General features: G+C 38.5%; 1 protein-coding gene across 3 annotated transcripts in view; it reads right to left on the bottom strand.

The window, feature by feature from the left end:
* Positions 1-1,569: 1,569 nt before the first annotated feature.
* NOMO2 (NODAL modulator 2) overlaps positions 1,570-20,495 on the bottom strand; it is a 28,618-nt gene continuing 9,692 nt past the window's right edge. For 2 of the 3 annotated variants that reach the window (XM_067306597.1, XM_067306598.1), the window contains 19 exons: positions 20,285-20,426; positions 19,261-19,392; positions 18,306-18,442; positions 17,940-18,027; positions 16,961-17,024; positions 15,768-15,863; positions 13,030-13,239; positions 12,638-12,720; positions 11,501-11,660; positions 11,234-11,360; positions 10,487-10,600; positions 9,691-9,818; positions 8,986-9,127; positions 8,031-8,114; positions 6,428-6,538; positions 4,390-4,491; positions 4,059-4,178; positions 2,968-3,060; positions 1,570-2,036 (listed from right to left, as the gene is read on the bottom strand). In XM_067306597.1, the coding sequence (XP_067162698.1) occupies positions 1,905-2,036; positions 2,968-3,060; positions 4,059-4,178; positions 4,390-4,491; positions 6,428-6,538; positions 8,031-8,114; positions 8,986-9,127; positions 9,691-9,818; positions 10,487-10,600; positions 11,234-11,360; positions 11,501-11,660; positions 12,638-12,720; positions 13,030-13,239; positions 15,768-15,863; positions 16,961-17,024; positions 17,940-18,027; positions 18,306-18,442; positions 19,261-19,392; positions 20,285-20,426 (2,265 nt within the window). In that variant the 3' untranslated portion in view covers positions 1,570-1,904. Of the gene's footprint in view, positions 2,037-2,967; positions 3,061-4,058; positions 4,179-4,389; positions 4,492-6,427; positions 6,539-6,816; positions 6,909-8,030; positions 8,115-8,985; positions 9,128-9,690; positions 9,819-10,486; positions 10,601-11,233; positions 11,361-11,500; positions 11,661-12,637; positions 12,721-13,029; positions 13,240-15,767; positions 15,864-16,960; positions 17,025-17,939; positions 18,028-18,305; positions 18,443-19,260; positions 19,393-20,284; positions 20,427-20,495 lie in introns of those variants that run through there. The other variant, XM_067306600.1, reaches the window with a different exon arrangement.

Genomic DNA, 20,495 nt, shown 5'->3' with positions numbered 1-20,495 from the left:
TGATTCCTGTCTTGCAAAGAAGTCTCGACACAAACCCATTTTCTGTATTCACAAGTCTCCCCCAGCTCACTAGTTTTTGTGGCCTCCCCTGGACAGCACTATTCACAAAAGATGACCCCGAGTCAGCTGAATTATTTACAAAAGCTGATTCCCTGAGTTGGGGGAAATAGATGTCACTTAAACCAAATTGTTTCCTTCAATAAAATAGCAAGTATTAAAGCCTCCTTTAGTAACAGTATTTCCAATGTTTAATATCAATCATCAGCAAGTCCAACAAGTTCACCAATCAGCATAGCTGGTAGTCCCTCAAGTCACATGTAAGTGTGCATTTTTTTTTTTCCTCATATATTCCCCCAGAGTAGCTATTCCTCTATCAATATGCACCATCCTAAAATAAAGATGTATTAAAAAAAGTTAGAATTTATTATAAATTCTAGAAGTGTCTTATTCTTCCCTATTTCATCACTGCAATATAAAATTTAAGGTCATTTAAATAGAGAACACAGTTTATTCAAGTTTCATCTCAAATTCTATACATACTTGCTTTTCCAACATTCTTCATCTTTACTCTGTTCCTGATAAAATTTCCCTCAGAGATTGTGTTGTAATGACATAAGTTCAAAAAGAATGATCACCAACTGGAATGAACTTTTAATTATTTAGGCCCAAATTAAGGCAAGAATAATTTTAAAAAAAAAGCATAAAACCTTTAGCATCCAAGTTTCTAAGAACAGTAGGGTGTGTAAGCTTAAATATTTAAGCATAAAGGGACTTTATTCCAGTCCTATAAAAGAGAAACATTGCCACTTACTGGCAGTACGAACATCTGTGCAATATTTATAGGCATTTATGTGCATCTTTCAAAAGCTCTATTAACCTTTACACTATTTGTCAATAAAAAGCCCCATTAACATTTAAACTGTGTATGTCTAACTGTCTATTTCAAACAAGAATCAAAAGATACCCAGTGAGAAACAGTTATTTATTACAGTCTACACTGAATTGTTGGAAATCTTCAATGCATACAGACCCAAACTTCTTTAAAAAAGAACATGTAAAAAAGTTATTCCACCACCTGGCAAAAGGGCTGCCTGTGGCCCAAATGGGTGATGTGACAAACACATAAGCAAAGGGTTATCACAGACAACGCAGTCTTGGAAAGAAAGTACAACCAGCTAGAGGAACTTCAGGAATAGTGGAGGTCTAAAGATGCCACAGTGTTTATAAACTTGAAATTTAAATGTTACTTTTGCAGTAGGATCACCAGAACTTATCTGATATTAACACTAATGTAAGCTCATTGTCTTTGTTTCCATCAAGCAAATACTTGATTTTAATCACAAATAACATAACCATTGGATAAGAACTGAAATCACGGCTGTGCAGATGACAGACTCTCCAATCAAGCTGCTGAACTGTAAGCACCAAAGACATAATTCACCAGCTGACCTATGTCTCCCAAAACTTTGTTGTTCAAAGCACTACCGATTTAGTAGAACACCTATGTGCTGCTTCTTTAAATTGAGTATTTGGAAAGGTAAGGAAAAATGATCCCCAAAAAACCTGAACTTTAAATAAAGGAGTTTATTACCACTGCCTTTACAAATGATTAACAAAGACAGCATGACCCGTTCCATTGAAGAGAAAGAAATTCATTGTCTTCAAGTACAAGAGATGCACTCACAGCGACAACAAAGGCATTCATTTCATTATTTTATAACAAGGAAATCTGTAGAATCCATAGAAAATTTACAACCAAAATGGAGCTAGTGTGACAAATGGAGCTCATGTAGCAACAATGAAAATGTAAAGTCCACAAATTTATCAAAAATGCATTTTAGTGGCTTTGCTTCCTCAGGCTCCAGTTTGATGGAGCATCATTTCATGCAGTCATCCCTTCCATCTTACGTCCGTCTTGTCTTCTGTTTTTTCGTTTGTCTCTTTGCATCCTCTGGGCCACCTGTGTCAGAACCTGCCTGTCCAAGCGCACGTACTCCTTGAAGTCGAGTCATCAGCTGCAGCAGCAAGGGAATAAGCTGGGCAAAAAAGCGGGGAGGGGGGAAGCAGCATGCGATTACAATGGCATATAAGGTCTGAGTGATAATGTTTTTTAGACCCATATTTCTCCAAAGAAATGACCCTGCTTTAGCAGAGATTCTGCGAAATAGAATCTATTGCATAAACAGCACATCAACAAATATGTCAGAAAACAGCAGCCAATTCTTGGGGAGTCAAATCCCAAATTTCTGGAAATTTCTGATCATCAAAAATTAAAATGGTTGTCACTTCTTCCTGCAGTAATCTACCCAAGAATAAGATTTTGAGTACTGAGACTGAAAGATGACTACTACTTTCAGGGGAGGCAGAGAGTTATCAGTGTCACTGTAGAAAACCCTGGAGAATCCCATGGTCTATGCTGTCTACTCATGTTTGAGGGAGGAAATCAAACTGCACAGACAAATTTCTTTTAACAGCAAAACCGAAATCCAGTCATATCAGAGGAAACTAGAAGAGCATGGCTTGTTAACAGAGGGGATAATCTGGTAGCTCTTTATATTCCTCCAGTGTTTTACACCCAGGAGGGCATAGAGCTAAAGAGACCAGGTTGATGACTTGCATAGTTTTTTTTCCAGTCTGCTGTTCCTGAAGCCAGTAATTTTTTTGTTCATATTATCACAGAGTATGATTATCCGAATTTGAGTGCTGTTATATTGTCTTTTCCATAGCCATCAAATGAGATAACAAAATTCAGAAACAGCACAGAAACTCAACTTCACACTAGCATTTTTAAAAGGAAAGTCCAGAAACTTGGCTACATTTTTTTCTTGTGTTGAAATATGTCATATAACATGACTGCTGAGTGCATTTCTGCCTAGATATACACCTCAAACACATTTTACACAGTACAAAATATTCACAGATAGGACAATAATATTTGGATAAGGAAAAAAAAAACCCATGACCTACCTTATCATGGTTGTAGCCAGCCAACAACAGAAGCAGCGTCAGTGGTAATGCTATGTAAGATCCTTGGGCAATATCTTGTTCAGGCAGCTTTCTCTGAAATCAGTGGGGACCATGCACTTTTTTAAATGGCTCGTTTCAGCTATGAAATCTCTCAGCTTTAAGTGACTACAACAATAGGTTTGTGTGGCATGTTCAGCCCTTCCCATCTGACTTCTTTCCAAGCACCACTCTAAGATTTAAGCTACCTTCACTTTCAAAGCAGTTCCCTTGATCAGATTCATACATCTGCTACCTTTTTCCTAGGGTGTTTGGGTTTTTTTTGTTTTGTTTTGTTTTTTTAAAGCTAATTCAGTGACGGCCAGTCAGCACTTTCCAATCAGCCTGGTGTGCTCTGATTTACTTGTCACACACTGCCCGAATCTCTGATCCCACTGATAACACTACAGCAACCATACCATCATGAAATCATTCAGGCATATCTGCATCCTTCATTTATAACTGTCATTTCATGTTTCCCTCATGTTTCACTGGCATCTGAACATGCAGTGATGTAGAAAAGAAATGTATCGTTCAAGTATTACAAGAATGAACAGTTCAGTAAACTGACTGCACTCTTCAGCTTGGAAGTGCAAAAAGACATTCCCTCTCTCAAGGGAGAAGTTTTCTCCTCACATTAGTCTGAGAATCTCTCTGCTCTTCTCTTCTATCTTGGCTCCTATAACAAAAAATTTTTTGGCCTGGTGACACTTCTTTCCTATATGAAAAGGTCCTTCAAAGAATTCCTGCAACAATCCTATCTTTCTCCTTCAGGCCCCAGTTATGGTACCTCTTTCAACTAGTGTCATGGCTACAGCTGGTTCCTTAAATCCCTGCTTGCCTCCCACAATATACCAGATTACTATATCGCTCTTCGAAGCCTTAAATATGGCCAAAACCAAATTCACTATCACTTCAATGCCTCCCATAAAACTCTTTGTACTTACATAAATAGAAAGTTAGGCCAAAACCACAAAATATATGCAGGCTACAATATCCAGACATTGTTCTCAAGGTGAACATTTGAAATGAATGTTAAAATATTTTGTACTTACAGAGGGACTAAAGATCAACGTAATGTGTTTATGGTATCCAATGGCAGTGAATGAAACTTGAGGTAGGGTGTAATCATACTGTGATTTAGGCAATGTAGAGTCCAGAAGCACCACATAATTCTGTGGGTTAAAAATAAACTCAGTCTACAGTGATGGTAACAGTCTTTGAGACAAAATTAAAGACAAAAGTCAATTTAAGAGGCTTCAAATCTTCTGAGACACTGCTCACTCCAGCATGAGTATACTGCAGGCAGACCAGAAATAACAATTCAGCATCTTCAGGGAAAAAAAATTAAAGCAAGTTAAGCTAATCATTCAGCAATATCCTTACCTCTCCATCTCGGAGCAGTGGTGGGAAATGGAAAAAGAGGGATTGGCCTAAACTGACTGTATGAATAGGGTTGTCAAGGTTTTCACTTTTGTAAAGCTTCACCTGTGAGGGAAAGAAGAAAGCACAAAACCAAGCATCTGTGTCTGTAACACAATAAATATTTTAGACACCCGATATCTTAAGGGATAAAAGCACTTCAAAATTCATCATGTAGCTTATAAACAGAAAGATGGCAAAGTCAATTAAGAACACCTGAAACTGTTCTAACCTGGAATATGAAGTCACAGAAACAGGCTTTTAACAGAACTTCAAATAATTTAGGGACAAGTGATGTCCAGCATTTTCCCATATCTAAACATACTAGAAGTAGTCGGTGCTGTGCATCAATAATTTAGTAATTCTTTTATTTAGTAATTTAGTAATTCTTTTATTTAGTAATTTAGTAATTCTTTTATTTAGTAATTTAGTAATTCTTTTATTTAGTAATTTAGTAATTCTTTTAAATAATCCCAACAATTTCATAGGAATTTGTAGATGGGGTTTGTTTCTATTGCTCTGATAGGCTCATTTTGCTTGGTTTCAGTTTCTTTGCACTTAATTAAGCTAGACACTCAAGCTACAGAATAGGCCTGAATCGTGAGCACAGTTTGCTCAGAAACCAGCTTAATTAAGAGGACTGCATCATACCAGAGTAAGACCAGTAGGGGCACCAGCACCTCCTTCCCCCAGGCTGCCTGTACGCACAGAACATCTATCAGCCACTGTGCCTCCTCCAGAGGAGACAGTGAGCAAACTGTTGGATTTTGTGGACCACTCTGAAGCAGCTGACTTAGTCTTCTACCATCCATACCATTGTTTATAAACTTCTGGATCAGATATTTGCCGAGACACTTGGCTGTCCTTACAAGTCATAGCCCAACTAAATTCTCATCAGTTCTAACCAGTATTGCCATGATCGCAGCTCCAACCACAGCTCACCAGAGCATTTCCAGCTGTTTCATCGAGTTCATGCACCCAGAAGAGGCCAGGCTGAGGTCACAAAACCTCTCACTTGTGCCTGTATCAAATCTGAGCACATCTTTTCAGGACAAAAACCTCTGTACTGAAAACAACGCCTATGATCATGCACACTTCACCAGCACATAAGCATTACACACAGTACAAGACCCAGCCTAATGTGAAAAAGGTACAGACTTGAATAATTTCCACATTAATAAATTTTGATATCAACTCTCATATGCTTAGGCTGAACTGTAAGGGTCTGAATTCCCCTAGAAAGATGGGAAGCATGCTCAGGTGCTCTTCACCGAGGTGATACATTTTCTCTTCACACCTGCTCTGAGCACTGGATGCTTTGAATGTCTGCCCAGAAGCCCAACATCTTGCCAATGAGTCCTTGGCAAGTGAGACGCATAACAGACTAGTTAGAAATCTAGGCATTGCATTTATATTTGTAGATAACATTTCAAAGGAAGAACCTTTTAAATTTGAGAAATGGTACTACAACTCCCACCATATTAACACCTCTTACAGATACCTTCAGCATTTGTACCCTAAGCTGAAAGGATGACAAGGGCTTCACAAATTTTTTCAGACCACAGTACAGTTTTCAGAGTTTTGAAAATTTCAGCTATACTATTTGTTTCATACACACTTACACAAATGTACTCTTACATTCATGTGTCCTATGGTATATTTGTATTCACACAATATTTTCTTGCTAGCAGACATGTATGTCAAAAATTCCAGTTATTTCACAGATAAATGCAGTTCTCTGATGCAAATAACTCATTTCACCTCTGGTGTCTTTCTCTCCCTACAATGAGTGCATCTCTCAAGGGGGCAGACCCAGAAACACAGTCAGCAACACTGGAATCTTAACTCTACCTGTAATTCAAATTCACCTTCATTAAACAATTAGCCATAATTTGAATTCAATGTGTGCTCTGGCTACTGAGCAATTTCCAATGACCCCACACAATATCATTGGGGAACCAAAGGCAAATATGCTTGACAAAGATCAAAGGGCTGAACTTACACATAATGTGGAGAGATATTCTGAAGATGTAATCACATTTCCACTTAAATCAAACTGATTAATTTGCCGGAATGCTATAATATTAACATCATCAATGTCACTATTCCCAACCTGCAACACACAACACAGTCATTTTTTTCTAGACAGAGTAAGAGTTAACAGAACACAAATACTGCTCATAATTTTAAACAAAAAGTGAGTTTTGTTCTATAAACAACACATGGAAACTTGAAGTCTTTCCAATTGCAATTACTTTTCCTCCAGAGCGTAGAACTCGCAATTAGACTTGTGCATTATCAGCACAAGGCTGACGGCATTGATTTATTTAAACTAAAAATGGAAGAAGTATCAAAAGCATGCATTATTTTGAGAGTAAAGAGCTGAGTTACGTATGCAGAACTGCCTGAAGTCTGAATGTCAGTCCCAGCGTTTTGCCTCTGTGCTGAAAGATGCATATTGCTATGCTAGGATGTCTACAGAGCTGATTAATGAGAAATATGCTCATATTATAATATAACCTACTGCAAAAATACACAACTTTACATGCTTCAAAATTGTTTAAAATATAAGATATTTGTATTTCTACACCTGAATTCTGATCAGAGTAAGGAAAGACACTTAAATAACTACACTACCAGGGAGCTTACAGTTAGGCCAGGTGCCATAGAAACAGCCTGGCACCACTAGGGTTGTACATTTTTCCTGCAGGTACCTTTTAAATGTATTCTTCTCCTGCAGGAAACAGCAGGCTAGTTAGGATATGATTAGTACAAATCACTGTGTACAGCTATCACTTGCAATACATAAGTTTCATTTGATTTTCTGTAATTTGGGTGGCCATTCTTCTTCCCTTTCTCAAAAAGCAAGCACTCTTAGCAGGAAGACACTAAGAACTTGAAAAAATTCTGCCCCGCTGTTTTGCTGCAAAAAAAGGGCATCGTGGTCAGGTGCCTGCTCGAGTTTGAATCATCTCCCACTAAAAAGTTCTGGACAACTAATGAAGGTTAATTAACCTTTTCTGGATGTCACGAGACATGTGAGGGGCAGCTAACCTGAATCTGTAAGGATGGAGGAATATTTTTAAAAGATTTGCTTAGTTTTAAATTCAAAAAGTTATTATTACATTTTATAAAGATTCACAGGTCTGAATGGCAATTTCATCTACCACAAGACTGCAGGATTTGGACCAAATAGAGCATAACAAGATATATCTATCAATCAATAATTAAATATAAGATCATATGACAATTTATGACACCCTCAAGTTCATAGTACTTTGTTCCACATCATAAAGGAATGCTGAAAGGTATCCTACATATTTATTCTCTTGTTTTTTGATGCATGGTCTTTGTGACTATGAAAGAGTTCTTTTCACTTGTTTCCTCTTTGGGCTTGATTTTATTTTAATTTTAAGCTATTGTGCTGACACACAACAGGGGACCTGTATTTAGAGAGCTAATTTCCTGAAAGCCACTTGTCTAAACAGAATGCATTCAGCTATTTTGCTGCTGACAGAATACACACAATGCCTAGGCAGATTCAAGACATATCACTTCACATTGAGTGATCTGACAAAAATAAATAAAAAATAAAAAATAATTACCTCAATTGCCCGATGCTGCGGTAAAGCTCTTTCAATATGATCATTGCCTTCAGCTTTGAGTTGGACATGATACACACAACCAGGCTAAAAGCAACATTCAGATGATAAAACCCATCACTGAATAATACATTTATGCTTTATGATTAGACAAATTAAGATGGTCAGACAATTTTCTAATATTCCATCTAAAATGCAGCACCCAAATATATCCAGCCTTATCCTAGTAAAATATTCCTTATCCTGAATAGAAAATTTATCTGAATAATTAAGGGTGTTTATTTCCAGCAAATACAAAAGGGCTATCACAGAACTTTCACCAGTTTGTTACATTACATTATTAAAAGAAGTCACATGAGGAATGTTTTAGTTGGAAAGAAAACACATTAAAGAGGATTAAAAACAGATCAAATACTCCTTTCTACTTCCACATAACTGCTTACTCCACACACAGTGGTCCCAGAGATTCAGCTTGTGTTTCCTGCAGAATGGCTTACTTCAGACATACGCTGTACAATCAAACATACACCCAATGGTGGCTGCTAACATACGCTGCAGCAGTATTTTCACAAAAGAAAGTAAATGCTTCCCCAAACTCTTTTGCCCAAGAGAACTCCCTGCCGTAACACCTTTGCTTTTACTTGCGTACCTGTTAGACACGCTCAGTGCATTGACTTGGGGATCTTGTAACACATCATGGGAACTGTTCACATTTGCTTGAAGGCCACCAGAGTATGCTGGCAGAAAGTTCCACAGACTTACACTAACACATCTCTCCCCTTTACCAAAATAAATGATCACTACGTGAAAATGTTTCCTATCACAGAGAGACTCAAGGGAATCTGAGCTAGCAAATATGATGGGAAAACAGAAATCTGTAGCTAATCAATAAAACACATTTTATTGCTCCATGATCACACTAACATAAAAGCAAATAACAGAGTATTCTAATCCTTACCAGAAGGCCACGTAGCCTGAATTTGCCCTCTTCATCGGTTATCGTGTCTTCTCCATAGATGCTACACTCTTTCTGCCCCACAGCTTCTACTGAGACTCCCTGCTCAGGCTCTCCATTTAAAGAGGAAACTGTGCCATAACAACTAGAGGTAGAAAGAGAACCAAATCCTACACATGTGCAGATGCTGTTTTAATGCATATTTTAAAGACATTTTATTTTTATAACTGATGGGAAAAGTACTTAGTATATTTAGCACAGCATGGAGAAGAAAACAGGAATTTACAATATATATGCAAAGCTGTTTAAAGCATTTAAATTAGCTGCAATTCAGAGCACAGTTTTAGGAATCTGAGTCTCTATCCTCCAAGGCTGAACAAGCGCATACAGCTCTGAGGGCAGGGAAAAGGAGACTCTTGAAGTCAGATACCTGAAGCGGTCTACCAGCCCACACACAGACCTCCCCTCTCCCACTGGGCACAGCACAAGTCACTTCCAGTGCTGCTGACACAGTGCTTTCACAGCAAATGTTCTGTCGTCTGGGCTCAGCTATAAACTCATATCTGTGAGAACAGGCTAAAATAATGTACTTATACACAGAATAACAAAACCCCAAACCTCCAGCATAGAGGTACATCAGGAGAAAACACACAGTTTGCATCCAGACACACTATGTAGCATTTTACACAGCATTTCAGCTCTACTGACCTGTAAGCTGTTCTGTAACCAGTTATTCGAATTTTAAGATTCTGTCCTTCCTGAACTTCAATCATTTGTGATGATGGTTCAAAGCGAAACTCTTTCATCATGGGTTTAAAATAATACTGCCCTGGACTCTGCAGAGAGGTATCAAGCAATTTGTTTACTGATAGTGATACAAAGATTCACCGACTCCAAAAAACTATGTTTGTGCAAGAGCTCCCTGAAGAGCTGAATTTCTCTTCCCCAACCATAGGTTAAACTAGTCAGAAAATATGAACACCTAAAAAGAGAGAACACATTGGACAATGAACCAATGGAGCTCTACCAGGAAACAGAGCTGAAAAGGGAAACTGCATCCCTAATACTTTAGCACAAGAGCTCAAGGACAGGAAAGTAACCAGGAGAGAAAGATGTATGCATCTGCAAACTTAATTCTGGCATGTCTACACACATGTACAGATCAATAATCTAATTAGATTTCTTTCTTCTAAAAATCTCTAAAATGATCACTAATAAGTTGGCTTGTTTCATGCTTGCAGACTGCACATTAGTAATCGAAATCAACATCATCTGCTTCTTTGGGGAGAATTCTCTTTCCATGTTAGATTTCACATTTTTCACTTTCTAAAATTTTAAGTACTGTTAGGCAAACTAACAGCTGGCCCCTCTAGGGAAGCTACAACTCTCATTGTGTGTTACAATCCCACAAGAAAAAACAATGAAAAGCACTGATAACATCCCAATTTTGGAGGGTAAAGTAACACAGCATTGCCACGTTCAGAAGAATCAATTTCAACTTTACCAGATTGGAGAAAGTCAGCATGCCATTATCCTGTGTAAGGAGGTTGGACCGGAACACCCCGCCACTGAGAGACAGGAGAACTCCAGCAAGAGGTTGGTCATCCTCAGATTTGATCTATTTTTGAATAAGCAATAGTTGTAAGTACAAGCTATGGTTGCTTTATGAAGAAGGACTCAATATAGAAGCCCTTTGAGGACTGCACAGATTGCTGGCTCTGAGCACTCAGCTATGAGCAGAAGAAAAATAGCCACATCTGCAGCACATCCCCTCCTGTCACACTGCAGGGCTACAACAGCTTGGGCTCCCAATATCTGGGCAGCAAAGGTGCACAGAGCGTGTGCCACCAGAACAGCCATTCCCATGCTCTCAAATGAGACAGTGAGAGCCAGAATGAAAAATCCCATAGACTAGAACCAGGTACCAGTTGGATCAGCCTGTACACGAAGAAAACCACTCTGAGGGATAAAAGAAGCAAGAGAAGATGGTCCAACTCTGCAAAAAAAGCCAGTCTTTTGGATTGCAGGTTCTAACATTTGCACTATAAAACATGCAAGATGACTTCTCTACGGCAAGTCATGGTCTACTGCTATACTCATTCACAATTCGTTTCCCCTACAACAAAATTATCAGATCCCCCCATCCCACACCCATTTGTGGTTGGCTAGGAGAAGTGGGTTAACTTTTTTTTGCCTGTCGGGCTCTAAACTGCACACTATTCATTCAGCACCCAAAGTGTTAGAACATTACCTCAAACGTCACCCCAGCAAGGGCAAAAGCTTTGAAGTCCCCAACTGTTCCTTCTACCGCAGTCAAAACAAACCCTTCTTTCTGAGCAGTAATGGTATATTCCAAGTCACTGTGGAGTGGCCCAACACTTCAAATAAAGGAAAGAAGAACTCATTTCAAAAGAAAAAAGCATCTGCCAAGGAACATTTGTATATCTCACACATGTTGTCAAGTCACACAGTATTTAAACTAAAGAACCTAAAAGAGCACAACAAATCTGCTAATTACCTGTAAGCACCTTTGTCATCAGTGAAAACTGTGATGAGTGGGGAAGTTGATCCCTTTTCACCGATGACAATCTCCACACCCCCCAATTCAGGATGAATCTGCCCTTCCAGAAATAAGCCTGCTTTTCCATGAATCTCTATCAGCTTTCCAGGGCAGCTCTCTTGGTCATTGCAAAAGGAATTTAAGACAAGAAGAAAGTAAAAAAATTCAGTCACCGTTCTATCTTACAGCAATAGTTTAACAATTTCCAAAGTAATCAGCTGATATTCTTTTGGCTTAGAATAAGAGATCAACCCACATAACCATATACCTTAAAACCTCTGAACATTAACCAAATCAATAACTGAGCTCAAAGGCTATAAGCACGTCTCCAACACAAACATTTTGAATTTGCTAGGTGCTTTGAGGATTTATAAAGTTCCAAGGCCTGCAGCCACATCAAGAAAAACCCAGCAACATTCTCCTCTGATATTATACTGAGCTTTGATAAAATTTGTTGAGGTCAGACTGAGATCGGCATATGCCATGCTTCAAGACATCATGAAAAAAATTAAATTTACCTATGTATTTAGGTACAGCAGAGAGGCACCTAACATTTTCTATTAATATCTAACAACAAAAGGTGTTCACTTTAGGAACCTAAGAGCTAGATGGACACTGACTGAACAGGTAGCATAAACTGACTGCTGATAGCCCTGACAATTTTAAAGTTTACTCATTTTGTAAATATTTTTATTATTGTAATTTACTACAACGAAAACTTGACAGAAGCTTGAATTTGGTAACAGTCTCAAAATACAAACATACTGGTTTTTTACATCTATTTTTCTAGACAACAAATGTAATATGAACAATTCTGAGAATCTGCTGTCATTTCCAGAAATCTAGTCTTTCCTCTTGTGCCAGCTGGTCTATCCACACTTGCAAGGATATTCTGCTGATAAAAAGCAGTATTTGCATTCTCTACCAAATAGCCATGTTTCCAAATTCCACAGAGTGAAATTAGTCCACAAAGAAATTTCTGCAATTGAAACTGCCTTCCTAATTTTACCTTTGAAGAGCTATTCATAGGTTCATCTGTAGGGATACAATTCTGCCTTAAAATCTGTTTTAAGAAAAAAGTTTGTTTATATTTACCTCCACTAACAACTGTTTCCACATAAGGTGGGTAGAAAAGAAGCTCTTTCGATGAAGGCGTCACAGTAATTTTCTCTCCAGACCTATAAAACTCAAATAAGATACAATTAGAAGATAAGATGGAATTAATTAGCAGCTCTCTTGTAGTACACAGCACTACATATTGACTAGAGGACCCATCTAAATATCCAAAGCGGGGGGACCCCACACAATTACTTGAGCTACATTCATATTATCCAGTACTAGTTTCCCTTTAGCTGGCAGGCAGTAAGAACAAACACAGGTTCCATAAAGCAGCTCTTTCCATTATGGAATATGTCAGTGTTCTGTTTGGTGGCAACACCAGCCAGTAGTACAAAGAATACACCCTGTACACTGGAGCTCTGTAGTACCTTGCCCAGTAGGAAAATTCATATAAGAATGGTCCTTGAAGTTCCTCCACCATTTCTTGCACTGGTGGCTTTGTTCCTTCCTCCTCTTGACCCTTCTTTTCTCTCTCCTGTCGGCGGGCCTCAATTTCTGCCAGCTGCTGCTCCCTACGCAACTCCTGTACAGATTTCAGGGGCCCTAAAACTAAGGCAGGTTCACTGTCAATGGATGATCTGAAAATGGGAAGGAGAAAACAAAATAATCTCCTCTGGCATGGAGGGAGAGGAGCTTATTATACCTGTTAATTACACCCTTTATACTCCAGTGGACATATCCCAGGATTTTTATTTTTTTTAAAACCCATTCCTTTTTAATTCTGCTATTTATTCCAAGTGTAACTAAAACTTTCAAACCTCCATATGAACCAGTTACTACTGGAAAGGTTTGTTCATAGGGGCTACAGATAACCTTCTGCAACTTAGCCTAGCAGAAAAGGACCTACTTGCAGCACTCGCAGACAAAAATTCTGCCCCATCAAGTTATGACCATTCAAGAAGTCACAGCCTTGCTGCCTCTTCTTCCCTTCTGCTACACCTCAGCATCCTACTGCAGAGCCAGCAGAAAAAAAAACAAACAACCCCACATTCTTATGTTTCAGCCACTTTGCAGAGTCCAGCATCTTAACTTAACTTTGGTTTTGGTGAGTAAAGTATCTTGATTTTGCACAAAATAGCAGACACCAGCTCTCCTACAGGGGCAATAACCTCCCTCAGAAGCACTGATGAGCCAGCGGGAGTGGTAAATTCTTAAGCCAAAGCAACACAGTTTGCAAGAGTACATTTAACAAAGCCCTAATCTATAACAAGAGAAAGACTGGAACTCCAAAACTAAGTACTAGTTTAATGCAGAAAGGACGAGTTATACAAACTAAAAAAAAGACTGGTAGCTCACTTTTCCCAGTACTACCTTCTCTCAGAATACACCTCTCAGGGATAAGAGTATACAAGGAGAAAATAATTTTGTCACTAATAAATACTTCCAATAGCTGGCAATTTCCAGGAAAAGTTCTCAGTTCTGCCCTATCTGCCCTAGATATTTGAACCATTCAGCTGTCTTCTCACTGTCTACTTAACAGATTACTAGGCAAGTTTAACCAGGTTCTTTTAATCAGCTTAGAACAATGTATCTCATTTTACCTTCCCTGATCTTACGTCCTCCCTTCCCTATCAATTTCTCCTAGTCTCCAACCATCCTTTGTATCTTATCTTGTCTCTTCTACAATAGTCTGAAAAACTGGTACAGAATATTGCAAAATTCTCTAGTAGGACTGAACTGAAAAGATCGTGATTACTCTTTCTACACACACTTTATCAGGATAATGCTTTTTCCTCCTTTAATATTCACCAGTGTTTAACCCTTTCTTTTTTCAGACAAACATATACTATTGCTCTAGCACACTAAATTTTATCAAGGCTCTAAATTTTTTCTCTGCAGTCCAGAGACAATCCTGAAATGTATCAAATATTTTTTTTGCCTTAAAACCTATTAAAAACCCATACAGACACACACACACACACACTCACCATATTACTAGTTTAATCACTCTAGTCTCACTTTTCAAACAGAGAAGCGTACATAGCAAACTATCATCAGAAACTGCTAAGAATCGTTTGATTTTTTTTAATTAACTGAAAGGTGACAGGTTACTGTCAAGGATCTTGAACACAAGCACAGACCTTTTAAAAACAACTGTCAGGCTTTTAACTCCAAAGCTATTCCCTTCATGTTGATGGCATTTCACAAAAGGGACTTTGGCTAAAAAGATTCAGGCAGGCTCAAACAGAGACAGTCTGTCGCAACTGAGCTGCCTCCAGACCACTTGCCAGTAGTCTCAAAAAAAACCTCAACCAACCTGGAAGGTTGGTGTGATATTCACCTCCTCACTAAACTGCTTTTAAAATCCTAATGGCTCTTCACTGTCTCAGTATTCTTTTTCCAGCTGCTGTAGTTGCCCAGTAGTTGCAGTTTTAAGTTCACTAAACTCATGGATGAGGCAATGCGCTGCAGGAAATTCACTCTCTGTTAAGATATTTTCTACACTCAAAAAAAAAGTTTGAAATCCTCTAGTCTAGAACAAGTGGACATCAGCAAAACACTAATAAAGCACTCATCATTATCAGCCTCTTCTAGGCAGATCTGGCACCTCGTACAACTAAAGCTGTTCACAAATCAGTGCTCCCCAGTGAGCTGTGTGTTCAGCTAAACATGAATTGGCACATTAGTGTGTAATCACTCTGCACGGTTTTCCTTTTATAGCCCTCTTCACACCACTAACAATGCTCTAAAGCAGCAGATTCTCTTCTTGAAGTAATAAAAAAGGCAAAATAGATCCCAGTGCTAAGGAGCTCAGAAAAGGCTAAAACAACATCCTCTGAATTCTGAAATTTCAGTTCACTAAAGTGTATGAACACTCAGGAAAATTATTCCTTTTTACCATGACACACAAATAGAAATGGGCTATAATGAAATGAAGTGACAATGTTCAAAGTGATCACTGAGAATTATTTATCCATCTACAGAGTACTCAAAGCACAGCTTAGCATTAAAAAACAAACAAACAAAAAAGCTCTTATAGTCTAGATTGGGACCCCATTGCCTTAGAAAGCAGCCACTGTGGTATTAAAAGCAAAATAAAACTTTATGAGCAAGACGCCTCCCCCCGCCCCCCTTCTTTATAGGCCCAAGATTTCTTTGTTCTTACTTAATGGTAACAGTCACATCCATTAGTTTATCTGTTGAAATTGTGCCAAGGACATGGTGTCGAATTGCAGTGAGTGTCAGTATACTAGGAGAGGATCTGTAAATCAAAGTAATAAAAGAGATGAACTGAAGGTCTTCCTCTTAAAGAAAGTAATCAAATCTCATTTAGCTGAGTTTGTGCTCCCATCCCTAAGTTTAATGTGCTTTATAAAGGATGATACACAAATTACATAGGCAAAGCTATATGACTGAGATGACAGCATATTGGAAAGGGAGCGTTACTCAGCTCTGAACTCCAAACTACAGCATGACATTGGCCAAATTACTTCCTTGCTTCGTGCCTCCTGCTTCCTCTCAAGCCAAATTTGCTTTGATTGATTTCATATGTACAGTCCCTTTACACACAGCAGAGGGATACCCACCAGTTCTTCATGTTTAACATGGTTCAAGATCCCCCAAGTCTAACTGCTCTTTGCTGCCAAAAGGGGGTTCCTGCTTCTGTACACTTACTTGCTTTACGCTGGCTCTGACATTTATCACACATCTCTCTGAACTACTTTTCATTCACCAACGCAGCCAAAAACAATCAGCTTTTAATGCCATATTAGTTTTTTTGCCCTCTGGGAGCAGAAACCCTCTTTTTGGACACGAGCCATTAAGTACCTTGCCAAACCATAACCTAGCAATAACTAACAAAACGTGGCTGACCAGGAAGATCAGTACTGCTCACTGATGATTACAGTGAGTATTTATTCAGCTTGCAAAAACTGGCATGAGCAGAATCAAGTCACCACAGATTGTCTTGGTACCAGGGATACATGCAAAGTGGCGTGTGTCTTCTAGTAAACTTCTTACCCTATCTTTTGCATGTCAACTTTCACAAGTGATCAACAATTTCCACTGAAATCTCTGCTTTGTTACAAAGCAAAACACATTAAACACAGACTGAAGGCAGTCAGAAATATCCATTTAAAATAGCAAAAACATCTTTAAGGCCTAACATTAGTTGAATTTTTCTTTTCTAAGTGCTACAAAGGGCAAGAGGACACATCTGCCTTGCTAAAGCTTCCCTCTGTTGGTTAAAGCTGGTCACAGCAACACATCCTGAATGCTGAAAGAAAGCAGCAGAAGGAAGCTTTATGAAAGTATACTGACTGACAAAAGATTAAAACCAGAGTATTAGTTTGTTCTTACGTATCATAAGTGTAATATTCGTGTTCAAACCGGTGGCAGGAACGTGGGGTCACTTCATATACACCTGTAAACATTAAGTCAAAGAAAGATCCTCTGAAAAAATTCAAGCTTACTGTGCTGGCGTTCAGCTGAATTCTAAAAACCACATGAGACCTGAGGTATAGACACAATTACAAAATTTGCCTACATCTCTACTACCTTTCACACAGACACTTGTAAATTGATTCGCCTCTCTTCAGTCACAGATCACTACTAGACTCTGCTCAGAGCTACTAACGTACACTGATACAAAACACAATTAGGCATCACAATAGACAGGCACGGGTAAACATAACTGCAAACACAACAAACCTAACAAGGTCGGGAGTAGCCTATTAGGGTCCCAAATCTGGTGCCCTTCTGACTGATTACAGAACCACTGTTGTAACTGTGTTCAGAATGAGACCACTGGCTTTAAGAATGAACTGTTCAAAGCTGAAAACTGAACCAAAACTAAATGCATTTGTTAACTGTTTTTCTAACAGGCCATAACGGAAAATTAGCTCCAAGACATTAAAAAAAATAATAATAAAATAATAATAATAATAATTATTTTTTCCGACACTGTGGTACTTTAAACAGCTATCCTTCAAGAATACTGGATCAAAATGAAACTTCTATTTGTCAGTCACATTCTAGTTACAGAACCCATATGACCAAAGTTATTTTAATACGTTCTTGGTTTTTCAAAGATCAATGCCCTTCATCTAGTCACAACAAAAAAATTCTTTTGCTTCTGAACATATATTTAGTTAAAAGACTATACAGCAACAGTTCTAAAAAATATTATAACAGAGCATTTATAACAGATGTAAGTAAAATAATGCCTCTCAAGAATCTCAGAAACCACAACATATGTATATATATATATTTAATTGCTAGCAGTATTAGTTGACAGGTTGTTTTTTTCTTTTTTAAACTAACATTTTAGAACTGTTACCTGGCTTTGAAAGACAGAATCTATTAACTCCTTTGGACAGGTTATAAATGCCAACATTCTCTGGTCCATTTCCATCCTGATAAAATTCCTGTGAAGCCACAATACAATTCACTATTAGCAACTACCAAACAACAAAATGAAAACAATATTTGCCTAAAGGTACATTAATGCTTCTCCTTTCTAGCAGCTAACAACAAATGATCATTTTACCAATCCCAAGAGACAAATTTCAAAGCACTCTAACCATTAGTGTTGCTGTGTTTTAGGACTCCCTAGAGACATGAGAAAGCCTTGATTCAAAGCACAATCCAACCTACCTACACAAGTTTATTAAAAAATATAAGAGTGTGTTTGTCACCTACATACCAGTGTAATTGCATGGGAAAGAGAACACCTCAGCATATATCCAGTCTGTCTGAATTCTACTCCTGAAACATCTTCCTCCATGACTTCTAGCTCCAAAGACTTATTCTTCCAGCACCAGTCTTCATGTACAATGCTTACTAGAATACACACCACACAAAGCATTTTAGTAAAGTTTTGTGAACAAGGGCAGTTACTGTAATGTAAAAAGCTCGTAACATGCTAACTGTTCCCTAACAAAAATCTTCCAATTCAGATACAGAATAAGTATTAGCCCAGAAAACAGCTTTGGCAACAGACCTGGCCCAAAGCACTGCAGCATCACCAGGAATCCAGCACATCTTGTAATAGAAAAGCTATTACAAAACAGAACAATAAAGTCTGGGAAGTCCTGCAATGTACACTACCCTTGTGGTAGTCAAAAGAGCCTTGAGGACTTCAGATTCCAACTCCAATTTCAAGCGTGGAATGATGTTCTGATCCACGTATAAAAAGAGCAATCTGTATACGCCCCTTCCATGCCTTCCCCCAGAAAGCAAATTCTTTTCATAATAGGCTAAGCCAGCTGGCCAAAACACCTATTAATGCTCTTAGGAGAGGCTAGTTACTGTGGAAGCAGAAGAACTAGGACATGCTCCTGCTCTCACATTTGGGACAATTCAGTTCATGATAATGCTCTTTCACTTTACACCAGCCAATCCATGAGACCAGCATGCAGTCCCTAAAATTTACAGGAGCAGTCTTCTGTTAACTGACAACAAGGTTAAATGTACAAGATTAAGGAAACATGATGCACTGGAGTATAGTATTTTCCAGCTTCTTTCAAGTTTCAGAACCAGTTCACATGTTGGGCATGCGACATACAGGGTAAATAGTATCCATAATAAGGGAAGTAAAGAAATTAAGTCACAGATTTAGATACTGGGCTAATGCTTCAAGCAATTCTCTATAATCCTACTTTTGTATTTGCCGGGTAGCACATTTTCAAATGTGAAGGCCACTGAATCCATGTTTCCAGAGAGCTGAAGGTTGCGTTTTTCACCCTGGCGGCTCACAGACTGTAATGTCACTATTAGATCACCACAAGCATCTGTGCAGGAAGAACAGCAGAAAATTACAATGCATTCTGGCTTCCCAGCTTAGCCTCCAAAACCCCCCACTCCAGGCTTCGTGTGTATTAAGATTAAAACGATTACTCTTTTCCAGTAGAAACATTTCCAAGAAAAACTATTACTCTCATTTCTTAAGCACATGCTCACCAGTGCTTTGCTGCAATCTTCAGTAATTTTAAGCTTATTAACCATATTCTTGCATCTAATGGTAAGTAACAACCAGAAGCTCAACACTAAATTCCTGGGTTAATACCTCTGCAGAGACTACTGGGCCCAAACAGGACACCAAGTGCAGAGAAGGCTCAGAGAGAACAAGTAAAGGGCAAAAATGACAAAAGTCAAACTTGAATCATCTACTGCTGAAACTAATGGGCACTCAAGAAAAACAGGAGGAGAAATAAACCATAGACCAAAATAAAGAGAGAAGCATAAGAAAGAGAAGGGAGACTACAACTTTGTGTCAACAGCTTGAGCCTACAAGCTTTTACATGTTTACATCCATTGTACATGTTTACATCCATGTGTTTTCCCTTCCAGTACTTCTCTGAAGTACAGTATCCTTGTAACAGCCAGTAGTATTTTTTTTCCAGAACCTAGCCATCTTCCAAGCAAAGCAAGCAGCCTAGCAAGTATTTAAAATGGATACAAAAACTTAGTAAAACAGATAGCTCCAAACTTCACTAAAGTACTTTATTAGGCTGTAAGGTCTTCAGAACAAGGGCTGTTTGTATCTATGTGCTGGAAGTTAACTTACTTATCTGCTGTTTAGGCTAACCACAGCAACTGCCTTGATCCAAATAGTACTCATTCACACACACAGTGCTAGAGTTTTCCCTTCCCATTTTCACTTCACTTTCAAGATTGGCTTACCTAAACAAGAGATTTTTCCTGAGACTGAGGCCAGAAACTGAGAGAAGGTCACATCCATTACTGGTCTGTCTCTAACAGTAACAGGGAACATTTTGGGTTTCAAAGCCAATCCTGCTCTGGTTTCAGCCTCTGGAACAATTACCTGAAGAGCAAATAACATCAACACATCACCAGCTTTTAATACCAGTCCCAATACACTCACTGTACTGAG

Source organism: Apteryx mantelli, chromosome 16, assembly GCF_036417845.1.
Source record: "Apteryx mantelli isolate bAptMan1 chromosome 16, bAptMan1.hap1, whole genome shotgun sequence".
Classification (NCBI taxonomy): domain Eukaryota; kingdom Metazoa; phylum Chordata; class Aves; order Apterygiformes; family Apterygidae; genus Apteryx; species Apteryx mantelli.
This window is presented reverse-complemented; position numbering and strand designations above follow the sequence as displayed.